The sequence below is a fragment of the Hyperolius riggenbachi genome, chromosome 5 (genome assembly GCF_040937935.1).
Source record: "Hyperolius riggenbachi isolate aHypRig1 chromosome 5, aHypRig1.pri, whole genome shotgun sequence".
NCBI lineage: Eukaryota > Metazoa > Chordata > Amphibia > Anura > Hyperoliidae > Hyperolius > Hyperolius riggenbachi.
In genome coordinates this window covers 322,314,685-322,334,491 of record NC_090650.1, presented here as the reverse complement: position 1 = coordinate 322,334,491, position 19,807 = coordinate 322,314,685, and the positions used below count along the sequence as shown (strand labels likewise).

The 19,807-nt window shown below is 44.1% G+C and overlaps 1 protein-coding gene across 1 annotated transcript in view; it reads right to left on the bottom strand.

Moving 5' to 3' along the window:
• Positions 1-11,132, bottom strand: part of LOC137518877 (laminin subunit alpha-3-like) — a 303,606-nt gene extending 292,474 nt beyond the window's left edge. The window contains exon 1 of the mRNA XM_068237275.1: positions 10,681-11,132. Within this exon, the coding sequence (XP_068093376.1) occupies positions 10,681-11,010 (330 nt within the window). The 5' untranslated portion in view covers positions 11,011-11,132. The remainder of the gene's footprint in view (positions 1-10,680) is intronic.
• Positions 11,133-19,807: the final 8,675 nt, after the last annotated feature.

The following is a 19,807-nucleotide window of genomic DNA, read 5'->3' as shown; positions in this document are numbered from 1 at the left end:
GCTATGTTGTGGTATCCTTAGATGAAAATTCTTTACATAACACGTGGTTTTGGTATTACTCTGGAACTTCCTAAGAAAGCTAGACAGCAATAAGCTAAACTACACATCTCTGTTTCCAAATAAATCCCATCACAGAATAAACCCCATATGGTGTTTCACAAATAAGATATAAGATGTTAAGGACCAGTCAACTTTGGCAGTGAAAAAAAAACCAGGGCTGTGGAGTCGGTACAAAACTCTTCCGACTCCAACAACGACTCCTCATTTTCTGAAACCACGACTCCGACTCCAACTCTGACTCCGGGTACCCAAAATTCCTTCGACTCCGACTCCTCGACTCCGACTCCTTAGTCTAATACTTAACAGGGCTGTGGATTTTGTACAAAAATCATACGACTCCGACTCCCGACTCCTCAGTTTATGAAATCACGACTCCGACTCCGGGTGCCCGAAATTCCCCCGACTCCGACTCCTCGACACCGACACCAACTCCGACTCCACAGCCCTAAAAAAAACGGTCCATTTGCGGATCGTAACGGAATCGATCATAACGGATGCGAATAGATCCCATGTTAATGAGAAATCGTGGCCAAGAATTGAACTTCATCCAAATCAGAAGCTGATACCCCATTTTACATGAGAAATCTATTCCTTTTCACACACGGATCATCAGTAGGCCCTGTATGGCTGATATTGTGGTGAAACCCCTCCCACAGGAAACTGTGAGGACCATGGTCCTGGCAGTTTCCTGTCTGTGTACCTCATTGCATTGTGGGAAATAACATCTGTTTTCCTATTTACAGCTGTTTCAACTGCCAAAAAAAGCAAGTAGTATCTCCTGTTACTGATATCACCTGCCAGCAGTAAAAATGTCATCTTGTGATAAATGTCAGAATGTAAATCAGGGAGAGGAAAGATATTACAATGGGCAAATACTGACTAAATAATTTATTGTATACATAATTATTGTAAAAATAAAACACTTTTTTTTATTACATTATTTTCACTGCAGTTCCTCTTTAACCTATGAACCTATTCGCATTGGTCTGATTGAACAAATCCGTTCCGCACGCTCTGCTGAACGGACCACAAGGTTGGTGCTTCAGCAATTGAGCTGCAGCTGAGCCCAGCGGAACAGAAACGGATGCTAAAGCAATGGGGCAATGAGAAACGGATCCTTTAAAGGGGCACTACAGCGAAAAACTGTCAAATTTAAATTATGTGCAAACATATACAAATAAGAAGTACATTTTTTCCAGAGTAAAATGAGCCATAAATTACTTTTCTCCTATGTTGCTGTCACTTACACTAGGTTGTAAAAAACACGACTCCAACTCCGACAGACATGACAGGCTTTGGACTAGTCCATCTCTTTATAGGGGATTCTCAGGGATTGATTTATTTTCAAAAGCGCTTAGTGAATGGCAGTTGCTCTGTCCAACTGCCAACAAACTGTGTAGTGAGCAGGGAAGCTGGCCAGCATCATTGTATAAATCCTTTTTAGGGAATATCTTTATAAAGAATAAAAGCCTTGCTGAGAATCCCCTACGAAGAGATGGACTAGTCCAAAACCTGTCACTGTCTGATTTCTACTACCTACTGTAAGTGACAGCATTATAGGAGAAAAGTAATTTATGGCTCATTTTACTCTGGAAGAAACATACTTCCTATTTGTATATGTTTGCACATATTTTAAATTTTACAATTTTTCGCTGTAGTGCCCCTTTAATCACACTGGCTAGAAAACGGACCGTTTTAGCCAGCAAAAATCTACTTTGGTGATAAGGGTCTGGAGGGTATATGGGGAAACTGAACTGATCTGACGGAATGGAAACAAACGAAAACGAATCAATTTTCACAGATCCATTCCCAGGAAGTGCCAGTGTGATCCAGCCCTTAGGATCTTTGAAAATAAAGCTCAGATACTCAGAAGTTCATTGAATAAAATGAGCCTAAATTGACAATGAAGACAGGGTGGAGCAGTATGCAGCTACTAAAACCTGTATTCCTATGTCCACATATGGACAACAGTGAGGAGATGGATCGCTACTACCAGTGGCGTAGCAATAGGGGCCGCATCGGGGCCCTTGGGCCAGAGGGGCCCCGAAGGGTCCACCCTCTATCACAGTATTAGTTCTCTATTGGTCCTGTGCTTGTAATTATCACTTCTATAGATGCTTTGAATAGTAGTAATCCTTAACACACTGCTCCCCATCCCCTTCTTGCAACTCAGACACTGTGGTTGTACTCGGCAGATTTTGGTGCGCCATATCAATTGTTATGTATTGAACGCTTGGGGGACCCCATGTAAAACTTGCACCGGGGCCCATAGCTCCTTAGCTACGCCACTGACTACCACCAAACGTAGCCAGCATGAACTTGGGATCCAAGTGTCTCAGTTTAGGCAGCAAGCAAAAAGGATGTCCCGCTACACCGTTGGTAGTGTAAAAAGGTTTCTCCAAATTTTATCAGCGAATACACAGAAAAAAGCTCACGTGTATCGGAGCTCAGTATGGTTCCTTAATCATAGCTTACATGCAACAACTAAGTGCAGGTTTAAATAGTCAAATGACCACCCAGAATGGGCGTGGCTACTTATCTTAAAGTGACAAATACAAAAATTTGTATAAAATGGCTATGCCAATATACAAAAATAGAGAATATAAAACCTTTAGTAACAAAGTCTTCTAACAAACAGACTTTGTTATTAAAGGTTTTATCCTTTTTGCTTGCTCCATATATGGACCTTTGAACCATCTCTCCTAATATTACCCTGGAGAAAAATGCTGGGCCAAGATTCTCCTGTGCCTAAGTCAGAGATACTTAAAGGGACACTGTAGGGTGGTCAGGGGAAAATGAGTTGAAGTTACCCGGGGCTTCTAATAGTCCCCCACAGACATCCTGTGCCCGCGCAGCCACTCCCCAATGCTCCGGCCCCACTTCTGGTTCACTTCTGGAATTTCAGACTTTAAAGTCTGAAAACCACTGCGCCTGCGTTGCCGTGTTCTCACTCCCGCTGATGGCACCAGGAGCATACTGCGCAGGCCTAGTATGGTCTGTGCCTGCGCCGTGCGCTCCTGGTGACATCAGGGGAAGCGAGGACACGGCAATGCAGACGCAGTGGTTTTCAGAATTTAAAGTCTGAAATTCCAGAAGTGAACCGGAGGCGAGGTCGGAGCATCGGTGAGTGGCTGCACGGGCACAGGATGCCTGCGTGGGACCATTAGAAGCCCCGAGTAATTTCAACTCATTTTCCCTTGACCCCCCCCCTTACAGTATCCCTTTAAGTGCCCCCACCTGTCTGACCTTGATTGGTTCCCCTGGTCTCAGGCACCCCCGATCACTTGTTTAGTTTGATACTGAGAGGTGCTCCCTTCCCCCCACCAGACCAGACCCTGCATACTCACATACTGAGTCAGACTAACTGACTAGTCCAACCCACTCTACCCTTTTACTAATTAATACAGGATTTCATGTTCAGAAACTCACCACACCTGCTCACAGTCATATCACAGACTGCATAGTTGCAGCTGGGCTTAGATGCCACTCCTGAGCCCCAGCTGCTTGGAATGAGAGAGTGGTTAGTACTGTGTAATTGTTCTCAGCCCTGGCTGCACTGAGTCAAGTACACCCCATTAATTCCATCTCACCACTGCTCGCAGGGCTGATGCCTCTCTTGTCACTGCCTCGACCTGGCCCTGCCTTGGGCCTAGTGTCAGGGTGGCCAAACAAGAGACCACACTGGGAAATCCTTACGGAACACAATTATGGATTATTCTGTTTCCAGCAGCTAGTTTGGTCAGAGAAGATAACTATCTGTTGAAACATACTTGTTAGAAATCAATTTTTAGGTACACTGTATCAGTGTCATTATCTGTTGTGCCACGAAAACGTAATAAAATATTTACAAAAATGTGAGATGTACTCACTTTTGTGAGATACTGTAGTCAAGGGCTATACTAATCTGCAATGGCAACTAATCAAAAACCAGCTGACTGGACTACAATCTCTACAAAATCTTATTGGCCGCTGTTATGGACCACAATGCATCTGTAAAGCATCATTAATAATCTTTTTGCTGTAGATTTAAGAATGGCCTTGGAAACACAAAATGGGAAACCGAGACTTAATGGGTGGGGTTTGGCGCAATTCCCTGGACACACCCTGTTTAAGGATCAGCTCATTAGACAGCTGTCAGCTCGGACTTGAGCGTTAGTAGCATATCTATGTACTTCATTTAATTTGCTGGGGTTTTGGTGGGTGGTGGGTGTTATATGCATGTTTGTTTGCTATTACTCTTGCACCCTGATGAAGCCTATATGGTGAAACATGTTGGTCATGAGCACTGTTGTATAGAACCTGAGAGCCATGTTTTTACTAGATTATGTTTTAATCTAATCTAATCTAATGCCTTGTCAATTAAGGATGTCCCTTCCTACTGGAATATTATTAACCAAACCTGTGTACAAACACTATATTTACATAATCCAAAACATTTGTTCATTAAAATCTGAAAATCTGGTTTGTGCACAGCCCCCCCCCTAAGTCATTGGCTCCCCTTTGGCTTAGAATTCTTGTGAGCCAATTTATTAAGACAAATTACTTAATTATTGTAGTTTATGCTGCCTACCTCGCCTATCCATAGAATAGAATGAATGCTCAACAGAGGTCCAAGCACATGACATTTACACTAATCAGGGGTAAACTGTCACTTGATGTCATAACTTAAAATAATTTCAGAGACGTTTATTTCAAGTGTGTATGTACCTGGCAGTTCAGAGAATAAGAGCCCCTGTTTTAGGCTAGGTGCACACATAATTTAACATGAAAGGCCGCGTTTTATGTCATATTTCATTTTATGTTGTATGCATTGTTTGTGCATTTTTGCTGTATTTTTGGTGCGTTTGCGTTTTTTTTTTTACCGCAGTTGCATTTTTCAAGCATCTGCGTTTTAATGCATTTTTGGTTCACATATACAAAACTCCTATGCGTTTTTCATCTGTTTTACAATTTAATTTTATGCGAATTAATAAGAAGACAAGAGGAAGCAGACATACATCACAAAATTTTTTTTTATACAAAACCCATAGAAAAAAACGCATGTAAAACGCATACCATTGCATTTCTATTGACTTTCCTTATGTGCGTTTTTGAATGCCATGCAACAAAATCTGCGTTTTTAAAAATGCATGTTTCAAAACGCATATGCGTTTTTGATATGCGTTTTTCCTGCGGCTCATAATCTTCCATTAGTGGCAAAAACGCATCTCTTCCACAACGCTAGCATTTCTGCTAAGTGTGCAGCTAGCCTTGAACTCTGCTGTGTAATGATTCTGGTTCGCCATGTTCTCTTGCCCATACTTTGTGAGACACACTAACACTGACTTGGAGCTGCAGGTAGGTAACACCTGTTTGGAATGTGATGTCATTTGTTTGCATTGTGTGAAGGTGCTTCTAGCCCAAACATTGTCCATCCAGCACACCTAGATCTCAGCCACACCATGGAAAAGTACACCAAATCAATAGAAAATTCTACACACAGCATAACAAGGCTGTTAGTTCTCAGTAAGACTAAACATGACCACTCTACAAAAGTGTTTTCTGTTTGCATCTTACTTTTGTGTATAGATGCCACAGTATTACTGCATGTATTCATTACAAAAGCAACATTACTAAGGCTTCTTTTGCTGTTGCATTTTGTGCAAGTGTGCGTTGTGTCACCGTTTTACCGCAGGGTAACGCAATGGCAATGCAAGTGTATGAGGCCTTGCACACTAACTGCGTTGCTTGCGCCGGAGGCTTCCAAATCGTTGCCGAGCCAATGCAAAGTCAGCAGCGCTTTATCATATGACATCTGCAGCAACGCAGCAGTGGCGGAAGTCATTGGAGTCAATGGGCAAAGCAGAAATTTAATTGGCGGTAACACAGTGCATCGTGGCGCACATGCACGGACCAATGGGAATCCCAGTGACATACTTCCTGCCCAGGGAGTACCTCACTGAGCAGGAGGCGGCACTACATGTATGACCCTGTCAGCACACACTGCTGCAGGGTCATATGTTTGTCATCTTTTGCGTTGCTATGGGATGCAGAAGGAGCATCACATCTCCATCGCAACTCAAAAAATAAGTATAAAACCAGCCTAAACAACAAGATCTTTACCAAAGAGCAATTCAAAACCAAACTTCAGACAAACAACCAAACACAGTGAGGCTAGGTTCACACTGGGGAATTGCGGTCCCTGGAAAAACAGGGTTGCAATGGAGGGGTAAGTCACATCACGCATTAGACCTGTGATGCAATATATGGTGTGAAGCAGTCAATGAAAAGTATGCTTCACTGCAACCCTTAATGCGCATGCTATCCAGTAATGCACTGCATGGCTTGCATTATTCATATGGATCTGTCCCACCACACTGCCAACGTATCAAGGTGAACATACCATTATAATATTATTGCATTAGCAATGCAATTACATTGTCTGACACTCTCTAGTGTGTAGGAAGCCTAAAACATTTATCTGCCAAGTTATTTTTTCTTTTCTTTTATCCTGTCAGATTTGTGATATTAAGCATCAATTAGGCCTTGTTCACATTGCGTTTAGAGATGGCCCGAACCGTTCGCCGGGCGAATCTCTCTGTGCCCTGTACTACTTCCGGGTCGCTATGCCCCGGAGTAGTATGCCTGCGCTGGCCCGGCGGTGCGAGTCCTATATCGCGCTCCTGTTGCCGGGCACTCTCTGCGCATGAGCGTGACGTCACTCATGATGTCACGCACATGCACAGAAAGTGCCCGGCAACAGGCGCGCGATAAAGGACGCGCACCGCCGGGCCAGCGCAGGCATACTACTCCGGGTCATAGCGACTCGGAAGTAGTACAGAGCACAGAGATACTGAGATGTTCGCCGGCGAACGGTTTGGGAACCATTCGCAACATCTCTAATTGCGTTCCGATCGCGTTAGCGTTTGTCATTTTTTGACGCATTTTTTTCCGTTTCCTGGTGATTTCCATGCGTTAGGCGTTTTTGGTAAGCATTTTTGTAAGCGTTTTTTTGGGTGATTTAACGATTTGTAAGTGTCCTAGGCCTTATTTTTAAAGGGAAAGGGACCTAAAAAACCCAGAAATACTTCACATTTAAATTGACAGGGGAAAAAAACGCCCACAAAATCCCTAGCAAAAGCACTTTTTCTAGCACTTTGCGCTTTTCCTATACCTCCCATTATCGCAAAATTGCCCCGAAAATGGTCCATGCAGTGCTTTTCAGATCGAAATGTGAACGGAACCCCCTAATCTGAACTAGCGCCTAGGAAAGCACGGTGTAAGTGCTTTCAAGGCGATTTTGAAAAATCGACAGCACTTAAAAAAATGAAAAAGCTCCTCTAGTGTGAACGAGCCCTTAAAGGGAACCAGAGACGTTGGGGGCAAGCTTTAATACATACCTGGGGCTTCCTCCAGCCCCATACGCACGGATCGCTCTCACGCCGCCATCCTCAGCTGCTTGGATCCGCCAGTACCGGGTCCCGTCATTACCGCCAGTTGGCCGGCGGACGCGGCCAATTGTCCGCATCACAGGGGGCTCCCTGCATACACGTATGGCTGCATACTGCGCAGCCGCATGCGTAAGGGGATGGAGGGAGCCTCCATGATGCGGACAATTGGCCGCATCCACCGGAAGTGATGGGACCCGGTGCCGGCGATAGAGTAAGCGGAGGATGGCGGCATGGGAGCGATCCAGGCTTATGGGGCTGAAGGAAGCCCCAGGTATGTATAAAAGCTTTTTCTATTTTTAGGTTTCCTTTCTCTCTGGTTCCCTTTAAACTGTGGAGTCTAAAAAATTACATCAATACTTCCGGTATAACCTTCTTGCTAATTGGACAAAGGATGATCGCTATGATGACACTCTGGCGTTCCTTTGAGCTGGTAGATACCAAAGAAAAATCAAAACTGAAATAGGATATAAAGGCACCAGTTTGCTGGCTTTACAGGCTGGCGTACACATAGTCTCAAATAGCAGGATACAATTAAGGTAACCCCGAAGTGGCATTTAGCAATTGAGCTGATTCAATAAACTTATCTAATGAATTTGTTCAGACTATGCGCGTTCCTAGCCGTTTTCAGGGAACGCGTACGGGTACCAAAGACGCATACAAACGGCTCCTAATGCTTTTGAATGGGGTAGTTCACATGTATGCGTATGAGACGCATACGTTTCTTATCCGCATTGCTACATGCAGTTCTGTGCGTTACGCATAGAAACGGACGCAATTAAAGTCTATGGGCGCGTATCAAAAACGCGTACTATTGCGTTTTTAGCATACGTTTCCCTCTGCGGTTCCCATAATTCTTTTTTTTCCCCTGGGTCACGTGTGTGTGCAAAACGCAATAGAAAACGCATTAGAACGCAAGAAAAACGCATGCGTTTTTCAACGTGCGTTTCTTTGATTTTATACGCGTGCTTCATACGCTGACAGTCTAAACAGGCCCTTTTTGCCTCAACAAGTAATACAGTAAATAGATAAGGAGAGATAGACCATTGGTTAAAACAGAAAAGGAAAAAGCATTTATGAGCTAAATAGATAAAGAGAGAAAATTCATGAGATGCTACAGATAAGGAGAGACAACATACACTGAAGGGATAAAGATAGGTACCGGGTAGTACATAGTGAAAACATCAGTAATTTTACTGTTTAGCGACATCACCAGGCACCCAACTGATGCGGTGGCGCAGCAACACGCACTTCTTTTATGAGGTGCAGATGGCGGCCTCTATATGTCTCTAGAGATAGGTGTACTTTAGGCCTAATTCAGTACTGAACTTATGGTTCATCCAAGGGATAATTTGGGTACTTGCTGTGCGTGATAAATATTGGTAGTAGGCAGTGAAAATAAGGGCAGAGGTAGTCTTTCACAGCAAAGGCAGCTCTGACATCGGCGGGGGTAGGTTAGTGTTAGGCCCCGTTCACATTACAAACGCGGACGGGCACGCATGCGGAACGCAACACGTACGAACGCACGCCATCCGCGTTTGTATGCGTTGCGTGGCTGATCCCATCACTGAAAAGTGAATGGGACAGCCATGCGTTTTGGCAAAAAATGCGTGCAGCATGCGTTCCCGGACCGCACAGGTCCGGAACGCATGCAGTGTGAACATCAGACATTGCACTCTATGCAATGTCTGATGTCGTGCGTGTCGGCCACCTGCACGCGTTTCCAAAACGCGGCTGGAAACGCGTGCAGTGTGAACAGGGCCTTATTAGGCCTCTTTTACACAGAAAGTAGCATGCAGTCGAATGGCAAAGATTGGTAACACTGCGTGACACATGGCAAAGTTACCCGGTAGAAAGAAAAATGTCTCATGTTGCGTCTGAGCACAGCAACTGCCTGCATGCAACTCCACCACCTATGCAAGCGCTAGCAAGTGCCCAGCCAGTAAACAGGAGCAGCTGACAGGCAGTGAATTTACCAACATCATCTGCTTGTGGAAGAGAGAGCTTTGGCATAGGTAGAGGGAGGGTTAGTGTGAGAGTAGGGTTTGGTTTAGTGGTAAATATTGGCGGATATTGTGGCGGGGGTAGTGGGGGGTTAGTGTTAGGCATTGGTGGAGGAAGGGTTAGTGTGAGACTAGGGTTTGGTTTCGAATATTGGTGGATTTTGAGGTGGTGTGTGTGTGTGTGTGTGGGGGGGGGGGGGGGGGGGGGGTTAGTGTTAGGCATCGGTAGAGGGAGGGTTAGTGTGAGAGTAGGGTTTGGTTTAGTGGTAAATGTCAGCAGCAATTGTGGTGGGTGAGAGTAGGGGGCCAGTGTTAGGCATCGCTATTGGTGGATATTGTGGTGGGAATTAGTGTCAGGCATCGGTAGAGGGAGGGTTAGTGTGAGAGTAAGGCTTGGTTTAGTGGTAAATATCAGCAGCAATTGTGGTGGGGGGGTTAGTGTTAGGTATCGGTAGAGCCAGAGTTAGTGTAAGAGTAGGGTTTGGTTTAGTGGTAGATATTGGTGGATACTATGGTGGGAATTAGTGTCAGGCATTGGTAGAGGGAGGGTTAGTGTGAGAGTAGGGTTTGGTTTAGTGGTAAATATCTGCGGCAATTGTGGTGGGGGGTAAGTGTTAGGCATCGGTAGAGCCAGAGTTAGTGTGAGAGTAGGGTTTGGTTTAGCGGTAAATATTGGTGGATACTATGGTGGGAATTAGTGTTAGAAATCGCTAGAGGAAGAGTTAGTGTGAGAGTAGGGTTTGGTTTAGTGGTAAATATAGGCAGATATTGTGGCTAAGGGAGGAAGGGGGAGTTAGTGTTAGGCATCGATATGGGGAGGGCTTGTGTGAGAAAAGGGTTAGGCGATGGTAGATTATCTGTAAAAATTACTGATCAAATTAGTCACTGATCAATAGCAGAATTTCGGTTATTTTATGATGTTCTATTAGAGACTATCCCTGGCGCCCAAATAATCTGCAGTGCCTTTTTTCACATGCATGCGATCTGGGAAAGCCTATGACAGTCTGCTATACATTTTCTGCAGTGTTACCAACAATCTAAAGAGAAACAAAGTAATTTCCTGTAAGACTGTAGCCGACTGTGTCCTCAGGGAGTAAGGTGCAGAGCTCATAAAAAGCAATAGCTACAAAGTATCAGAGACAGGCTTGTATAGGAAATCTGAAGTGGCACAGTACAGAAAAGCACAATACCTGAATGGTGTGAGATGAGACCACTGGACCTCCCACCAGCTTACAGTACAGATCCATCCTGGGTACTCCAGAGCGCTCTTCCTCCCCGCAGGTGGCAGTCGCCCTAATTTTGGCTCCCTCTGCCAAGTTGAAAGATGGAGGGTGAAGGCTATAGCCAGTGCCCCCACCTGCAAAGTCCTGACTGTGGACAACGTGCTGCGTGGGAAGCATAACCACAAGAAGCAACAGTGTTGTAGTAGCTATTGTAGAGAGAATAGATTCCAGAGAGGAGGAAGATCCCCTATGGCTGTCCCCTGGGGACACAAAGTTTCTGGTCCTCCTCAGCACCATATTGGTGAAGAGAAATCCCTCCTAGACGGCTGCTGATTCCCTCCAGATGGTGAGATCCATTCACACTGTCTCCCCTCTGCGCTCCCCTCTGGATCCAGCGCTGCTGCTGTCAGGGATGGAAAACAAAGCAGCAGCGAGGCAGCTCCTGGCTCCCAGCCTGTGTGAGTGGAGATGACACACCCCCTGATCACTACGACCTGACCGAGTCACCTCTGCTCACTCCTCACACTACTGTCTGCAGCCAGTCGCTCTGGAAGACTTCTGTAGTGGCGTGCTAGATTGTGGCATAAATGCGTATTTGTTATGCACGTGTTCATTAAGATGCAGTAACACGACCAGGAAATGTTGTCTTTTAAAGGGGAAAATTAAAAAAAAAAAAAAAAAAGTTTAATATCATTATAAACGTTACAGTGTTTTATTCACCATGTCTAGCAGTATGTCCTGCCTAGCTGTAGGTGTCCATTAGGCTGGGGCCACAAGTGTTATAGCGCATGAGATTTTGCACAAGGCAAAATTGCACGCAATGTTTTTCGATGGTGACGTGTGCGTGCGTTTGCAAGGCCATGATTTTTCAGCTGCAATATGCTTGCGTTTACAAAATGGAATCCCATCCGCGTAAAATCGCAATGCGCATAATATTCGCATAGAATACAGCAGTCAATGGTGGCTGACCTGCACATGAAAACACTCAGAAACCCTGGAATAAGCCTTTGTTCACATCTAAAATCGAAATTGTTGACAGCCACGTTTTGCGTTTTTTTGCACAGTTTTATCCCCTCCTGGCGCTCCACTGCGCGCAACGATTTAGTACAATGGGCGTTGTAACCGCTTTTGCAGAGTGATTCCGTTTTTTCACTTCCTGACGTCAGTCAGGAACTGAACTCCTTCACCTGGAAATGAACAAATACAATGTATCTATTAATAACAGCGCGAACACAATCTCCGGATAATCACCGGATAAAGTGGTTTGTGAGCATTTTGCGCATTTCTTATACCTTCCAATGTAGCAAAATCACCCCGAAAATAGTACATGCATCGCTTTGCTGAACGGAAAGTGGACGCAACACGCTGATATGAACTATCCCATAAGGATTCATTGCACTATAGATTTCAGGGCGTTTTTTTAAAAATCACTGGCGCGCAAAACGCCCTAGGTGTGAACAAGCCCTAAGGGCCCTAAGGGCCTGTACACACTGCTGCACTTGCGCTGCATTTTTAAATCGCAAACCCTTCATGAAAATAGAAAAATTGCATCGCAGCAGTGTGTACAGGCCCTAAATGTCCCTTTTCCCACTTGCTTCCCTCATTGGGCTGCAGGCTCAGTCCTCCTCACTGTGCTCAGACAGCTTTTCATTCTAAATATAACAATAAAATTGCGCACAGGATACTCAAAAATTGCTAACGTGGATCGCTTTCCCAGATTGTAGTGTAAACAATAATGGAATCCTGTGGAAGAGAATGCGCTCAGAAGCCAAGACGTAATGACACTATACATGCAGTTTACCACAGCAGTCTCATAAAGTTCAGTCCTTTCCTGCAGATGATACAGTCTGTAGTATAAGCCAGGTAGTTGTCAATTACTCATCAGGGCCCACACGTCATATGCAAAGAGAGAAAAAAACACACATATAGTGTATATCTGCGATACAAAGTTACTCCAACACCACCTGTAACACTCGCCGTCACCTCACAGCAATAGCACCAGTGCCAGGGACACCCCCCTTTGTGCCCGCACTCACCCTAGAGGCCTCCCAAATATCCGGAGGTAGGAATGACAGCTTAGGGGGTTAGATAGCGCAAGCCACCGGCTGTTCCACTTACTCCAACGGACTCTAAAAGTTTTTAAAACGCCACAATAGTGTAAAACCAACGTTTTAATATACGACAGGGGGTTAAAGCACTTACAAGCGTAGAAGAATCACAAGCATATCAGTACAGATCAAGTCCCCGGGTGACTGCTCCGCAAGATGCCGTCTAGGATCCAATTCTTACGCTCGCGTCCCTCCTCACACTTCCTACTTCCTTGCCAGTCACGAGTGCCGTAGCTCCGCCCTATGCATTTCGTCATCTAGTGACTCATCAGGGGCTGACGGTACTCCGTAGACCGGCTGGTTAAATACAAAACTAACTCCTCCCCCCGTAGCGCACTGTATTTTCTTTATTAAAAGATGTATAAAAACCATAAAAAACTTTTAAAACCATAGCGGCATTCCTTCAAAGCCGTCGCCCTCACATACAAAGGCCTAAGCTAATACATCTCTTCACTCCTAACCTAGATCATATCGCTGAACCTACTCATATATATTCTCAATTACTGTAACAGCGCAATACAATCAAACGCATACCTACCCTAATATTCAGATCACTCGACTTATTATATAACCGTAATTATATATGGTTATACCTATCTCTACTACCCCATTTACTAAACCCACCACACAGAAAAAATTGGACCACCCCAAACGATTCCCCCATACACATACACAACTTATGCTGTATTAATGAAACAATTTATATCGAGATCCACATTTAATCCCTTTGGGGCCATCGTGTCTAGCTCGTATATCCACCGTGTCTCCTTTTTAGATATCTCGCGAACTTTATTACACCCCCTCCATGCTGGTGTCAGTTTATCCACACCGCAGAATGACATATGTACAGGGTTACATTGATGTACTTTTTTAAAATGTAAGGACACACTATGCTGCTCAAAACCTTTCCGTATGTTCGTGATATGCTCACCAATCCTGTCCTTCAGTGGCCTGGTGGTGCGGCCCACATATTGTAGGCCACAAGTACACCAGACCACATAAACGACATAGGAGGTAGAGCAAGTAATAAAATTCCTTAATTTAAACGGCCGTCCATTCACATTAGAAATTATTTCTTTTAATTTAATCCCCTTTGCCTCTCTGCAACATCTACACCCCTTACATGGGAAAAAACCTTCCGATTGCCAACCTGTAAAGCGTGATTGTATAGGAGGTGAAATACAACTTGGAGCCAACTGATTGTGAGGGTGACGGCTTTGAAGGAATGCCGCTATGGTTTTAAAAGTTTTTTATGGTTTTTATACATTTTTTAATAAAGAAAATACAGTGCGCTACGGGGGGAGGAGTTAGTTTTGTATTTAACCAGCCGGTCTACGGAGTACCGTCAGCCCCTGATGAGTCACTAGATGACGAAATGCATACGGCGGAGCTACGGCACTCGTGACTGGCAAGGAAGTAGGAAGTAGGAAGTGTGAGGAGGGACGCGAGCGTAAGAATTGGATCCTAGACGGCATCTTGCGGAGCAGTCACCCGGGGACTTGATCTGTACTGATATGCTTGTGATTCTTCTACGCTTGTAAGTGCTTTAACCCCCTGTCGTATATTAAAACGTTGGTTTTACACTATTGTGGCGTTTTTAAAACTTTTAGAGTCCGTTGGAGTAAGTGGAACAGCCGGTGGCTTGCGCTATCTAACCCCCTAAGCTGTCATTCCTACCTCCGGATATTTGGGAGGCCTCTAGGGTGAGTGCGGGCACAAAGGGGGGTGTCCCTGGCACTGGTGCTATTGCTGTGAGGTGACGGCGAGTGTCACAGGTGGTGTTGGAGTAACTTTGTATCGCAGATATACACTATATGTGTGTTTTTTTCTCTCTTTGCATATGACGTGTGGGCCCTGATGAGTAATTGACAACTACCTGGCTTATACTACAGACTGTATCATCTGCAGGAAAGGACTGAACTTTATGAGACTGCTGTGGTAAACTGCATGTATAGTGTCATTACGTCTTGGCTTCTGAGCGCATTCTCTTCCACAGGATTCCATTATTGTTTACACTACAATCTGGGAAAGCGATCCACGTTAGCAATTTTTGAGTATCCTGAGCGCAATTTTATTGTTATATTTATATTTGTGTTGGTGTTTTAATTTTGCAGCTATGGATCTTTTTGATAATTCTAGGCGGAGAGCCATTAATCTGGATGAGATTTTTAAAGAAACAGCACCTGGGTCAGTCGATATAGAAAGTGATTTTAGGTTATTACACACCACATTAGGTAGAGAGCAGCAGACCTGGTGGGACATAGCGGCTCTAAAGAAATACCTTAAAGAGGGCATTGTGCCTAAAAAACTGAGATGGGACCTTACACCAGATGATGGCGAGGATACTGAGGAGAACAATGAGGAATGGGAATCATATTTTACAAAGAGTGGGTTGGGATTAATGGAAATATTGATTAAACGGAAAACAGCCAGATTGGAGAGATTAGGGGGTGAGATAGACTTAATGAAAACAAAGTTAGAACCACATAAAAATACAGAGCACTATATAGCTAGGAGTAAGAAAATACAAGAACAATTAGCTGTGAGTGAGAAAAATATTATTATTGATAAACAGAGGAAATTTGCAAGGGATTTTGATGCCCATAAACGAAAAATAGCTTATAAGTGGCAACCAATTGTGGAGAAACGGATTAAGGATAAAAAGGAGAAATTGCAAGGTACTCAGGGTAACGCTGGGGTTGAAAGTCAAATTGTAACACAGGGGGCTCTACCCCCACCTCCCCCACCTCCCCCTTCAATGATGTCTCAGAATCAACCTGATAACCATGGACCAAGGTCTTTTGGTCCAGGTGAGTATGGGAGAGGTAGAGGGAATAGCAGGGGTGGAAATAGAGGGCATTTACAATGGAACAGTAATAGAAGGAATGATCAATTTCAATATAATCAGCCAATTCAAACATATAACCGGTTTCAGCCATTAAGAGATGGTGAATATGAGCAACCGGCTTTTTTGGCCCCACGCCCGAGATATTGGAAGGAGGAATGGAGAGGAGGGGAGTATGGGGAAGATCAATATCCAAGCCCAAGGAAAAGAGGGGTAGAAGGGGTTGTAGAGCTGGGAGGAGGGAACAAGCGAAGAAAGCAGTGGTAGGGGCTGGTATTTTCAATCTGAGTGGGGTAGAATTGGATAGAAAAGAATTGAAATTGCTTGATCACGGTTTAAAATTTGCTCCAAAGAGAAGTTTGAATAAATTTGATGTTTTTATTGATGTGCAGAAATATACCAGACAACTTAATGTGAAGAAATACTTTTTACAAAAAGAGGGACCAACTACTAGATTGAATAGGGGTGGAGTAGTAACTAAGTTTAAAAATGCATCTACATTTAACCCTCCAGATCTGTCCAATCGAAATACGGTGGAAATTTTTAAGGATAAAGTTCTGAATGATGTAAGAAAACTAAGATTGGGAACTTATGATAATATTCATGAGACTGTGGAGGGATTGTTACAGGGAAAGGATTTAGTAGTGAGGTCTGCGGATAAGGGGGGAGGGGTAGTAATTTTGAGAAAGGATCAGTACTTTCAGGAACTTGACAAATTGGTTTATGATGAGTTAACATACGAGAAGCTCCCTGGTAACCCCACAGTGCAATACAAAAGGGAGCTGGCGCTCCTGTTGGATGAGGGCATGATGGCGGGCCTCTTGGAGAAGAGGGAATGCGATTTTTTGGTCCCTTCGGCTCCAAGGGTGCCCGTCATCTATCAGTTGCCTAAAGTCCATAAGGACCCGGTTAATCCCCCTGGCCGTCCCATCTTGAGTGGGGTGGGGTCCCTGACCCACAGATTGGGACAATTTATAGACAGTTACTTACAGCCAATAGTCCAGGCCCTACCTAGGGTATTGAGAGATACGAAGCATGTTCTGCAAACCTTGGACTCCTTGTGTATAGAGGGTGAGATATTGATGGCCACTGCGGATTATATACCAACATTCCGCATGAAGGAGGGGTTGAAGCAGTGAGAGATCTCTTATCACAGGGGAGTGACATCTCTACCACTCAGATTAATTTCATCATTGAACTTCTGGACTTTGCCCTGAAGAAGAACTTCTTTTGGCATAAGGGAGATTTCTTTAGACAGGTGTATGGATGCGCCATGGGGGCATCGTTTGCCCCCTCCCTGGCAAATCTATACATGGCTCTTTGGGAGGAGGAGGCCATTAGACTGGGAGGGGATCAGATTTTATTATGGAAAAGGTACATAGACGACCTCCTCATCTTCTGGAGAGGGGATGAGGAGGGTTTTTTACAGTTTATGGCGGATGTGAATGGGCTGAGGCCCAATATCCAACTTACCTCTGAGCACAGTAAGGTGAGTATCCATTTTTTAGATTTGGAAATTTTTAGAGTGGGAACTGGATTCAACACTAAATGTCATTTTAAACCAACAGACAGGAATGGTTATATTGAGACAACCAGTTGTCACCATCCAAGTTGGCTACGGGGGGTCCCTAAGGGTCAGTTCACCCGCGTTAGGAGGAACTGCACAGAGGTGGGAGATTATTTTTTGCAGTCAAATATTCTAAAGGAGAGGTTTATTGAAAAGGGTTATAACGATGAGTGGTTAGGAGAAATACAACAGGAAGTTGCTAATATAGATCGAAGGGAATTAATATACTCACAAAGAGAGGTGAGTATGAACGAGTTGGATCGTTTCCCATTTTTTTCTAATTTTTCTTCACAACATAGACAGGTGGAATCTATTTTTAAGAAACATTGGGGCATATTACAGGGGGACCATGTCCTTAGGGAGGTGTTAACTTCTAAACCCTCGTTTATTTATAGAAGGGCCCCTAATTTAAAAAATCAGTTGGCTCCAAGTTGTATTTCACCTCCTATACAATCACGCTTTACAGGTTGGCAATCGGAAGGTTTTTTCCCATGTAAGGGGTGTAGATGTTGCAGAGAGGCAAAGGGGATTAAATTAAAAGAAATAATTTCTAATGTGAATGGACGGCCCTTTAAATTAAGGAATTGTATTACTTGCTCTACCTCCTATGTCGTTTATGTGGTCTGGTGTACTTGTGGCCTACAATATGTGGGCCGCACCACCAGGCCACTGAAGGACAGGATTGGTGAGCATATCACGAACATACGGAAAGGTTTTGAGCAGCATAGTGTGTCCTTACATTTTAAAAAAGTACATCAATGTAACCCTGTACATATGTCATTCTGCGGTGTGGATAAACTGACACCAGCATGGAGGGGGTGTAATAAAGTTCGCGAGATATCTAAAAAGGAGACACGGTGGATATACGAGCTAGACACGATGGCCCCAAAGGGATTAAATGTGGATCTCGATATAAATTGTTTCATTAATACAGCATAAGTTGTGTATGTGTATGGGGGAATCGTTTGGGGTGGTCCAATTTTTTCTGTGTGGCGGGTTTAGTAAATGGGGTAGTAGAGATAGGTATAACCATATATAATTACGGTTATATAATAAGTCGAGTGATCTGAATATTAGGGTAGGTATGCGTTTGATTGTATTGCGCTGTTACAGTAATTGAGAATATATATGAGTAGGTTCAGCGATATGATCTAGGTTAGGAGTGAAGAGATGTATTAGCTTAGGCCTTTGTATGTGAGGGTGACGGCTTTGAAGGAATGCCGCTATGGTTTTAAAAGTTTTTTATGGTTTTTATACATTTTTTAATAAAGAAAATACAGTGCGCTACGGGGGGAGGAGTTAGTTTTGTATTTAACCAGCCGGTCTACGGAGTACCGTCAGCCCCTGATGAGTCACTAGATGACGAAATGCATAGGGCGGAGCTACGGCACTCGTGACTGGCAAGGAAGTAGGAAGTAGGAAGTGTGAGGAGGGACACGAGCGTAAGAATTGGATCCTAGACGGCATCTTGCGGAGCAGTCACCCGGGGACTTGATCTGTACTGATATGCTTGTGATTCTTCTACGCTTGTAAGTGCTTTAACCCCCTGTCGTATATTAAAACGTTGGTTTTACACTATTGTGGCGTTTTTAAAACTTTTAGAGTCCGTTGGAGTAAGTGGAACAGCCGGTGGCTTGCGCTATCTAACCCCCTAAGCTGTCATTCCTACCTCCGGATATTTGGGAGGCCTCTAGGGTGAGTGCGGGCACAAAGGGGGGTGTCCCTGGCACTGGTGCTATTGCTGTGAGGTGACGGCGAGTGTCACAGGTGGTGTTGGAGTAACTTTGTATCGCAGATATACACTATATGTGTGTTTTTTTCTCTCTTTGCATATGACGTGTGGGCCCTGATGAGTAATTGACAACTACCTGGCTTATACTAAAGACTGTATCATCTGCAGGAAAGGACTGAACTTTATGAGACTGCTGTGGTAAACTGCATGTATAGTGTCATTACGTCTTGGCTTCTGAGCGCATTCTCTTCCACAGCTTTTCATTCTAACTCTATGCGCACTTGGATAGTGGACATTGCACACCAGGACCCTCGCCTGCTCGCTGAGCTTCAGGCTGGGAACTTGGGTAGCTCTGCTAAGGGCAGCAGAGTTTTATAAAGGGATATAGTCTCAAAGCAGCGAGTACTCACTGTGCATGCGCAGGACTAGAGGGAAACATTTTTTCTATGGTAGCGGAAAATCCATATAACCTGTGGTATGTGAATTCAGCTACCTATAGGTTTTTTGCTACCTATGAAAAACACATATACACTCATCTATTGAAAAACTGCTACCTACGCATTTGTAGTACCTGGAATCGATGTCCCCTAGCCTGCTCACTTTAAGCCGCAAGTACTCACTGCGCATGCCCAGAACTACAGAGAAGCAATTTTTTTATGATAGCTGAAAATCTTATTCTATGTAAATTCAGCTACCTAAAGATTTTTTGCTACTTATTTAAAATATATATATACTTATCTATTGAAAAACTGCTACCTATAATTTTTTGTACAGTTGGATTAATATGGCTCTGTACAAGCTGATACATCATTGCATTCCAGCAATTCTGGAGGTGTATTTTA